At 50.7% G+C, this 773-nt stretch overlaps 1 protein-coding gene across 1 annotated transcript; it reads right to left on the reverse strand.

Annotated features, from left to right (window-relative positions):
• Positions 1–388: 388 nt before the first annotated feature.
• Pmar_PMAR004795 (hypothetical protein) lies at positions 389–548 on the reverse strand (the record flags this gene model as incomplete). Its single annotated transcript, XM_002782293.1, has 1 exon — positions 389–548. A coding segment is annotated over one exon (160 nt), but the record flags the coding sequence as incomplete, so codon positions are not given.
• Positions 549–773: the final 225 nt, after the last annotated feature.

Raw genomic sequence — 773 nt, forward strand, 5'->3', positions numbered from 1 at the left:
GACCAGCAAGAGTTCTCCCCAAGTTTCCTCATAATCTCCTAACTGTCACCAAGCCTATCATCAAGCCGCTCAGCAACAGTGCATCATCCAGTTGTGACCGCGCGCCACGAAATTACTAGATACCAGTAACCATGCTTACCTTGCTATTCAAGAGCCACTTGAGCTCATCCTCCACCCCTCGCAATACCTCAGCCGACTGAATATCTCCCAAGAGGCCTTCTATAGAGGCATCCTCTATTCCAAGGCCACTCGTTGGAGCCACTGATGAAGAATGAGATTGGTGTGGTAAGGTAGCACCACCAGACACGTCTCGACCCACACCTCGGACTAGTGGGGTAAGAAGTCTTCACACCAAAGAGATTCCCCTTCCCTATTATCCCATAACTACGTTTGGGTCCAGCCTCGGTCTTAGCAGCTAATTGTTCCTTCACTAGAGCCAATACGCAGTGCCAATAATCTGCCTCCTCGCCTCGCCCTCTGTCTCGAGCCGCTCGCTCTAAGTCGCCGATATGGACAGCCGAGGTCGCCAGCTCACTCGGTGGTAGACTCTGGGAAAATATGGGTCAATGCAGTTCATTAGAGTGATAGTAAAAACGCCACTCGCGAGGATCGAACCCACGACCATCTCCATATCCTACCGCAATAGTATCAGTCACCAGTGGCGACTCCAATATCGTACAGTCATCATATGGGTACTTCTCTACCCCCTTGCTAGCCAGCAACAACTCCTTGTAGAGGTAGTCCTCAAGATGCTCCGTATTAGTCTTGATACG

The sequence above is a fragment of the Perkinsus marinus genome (genome assembly GCF_000006405.1).
Source record: "Perkinsus marinus ATCC 50983 genomic scaffold scf_1104296939824, whole genome shotgun sequence".
NCBI lineage: Eukaryota > Perkinsozoa > Perkinsida > Perkinsidae > Perkinsus > Perkinsus marinus.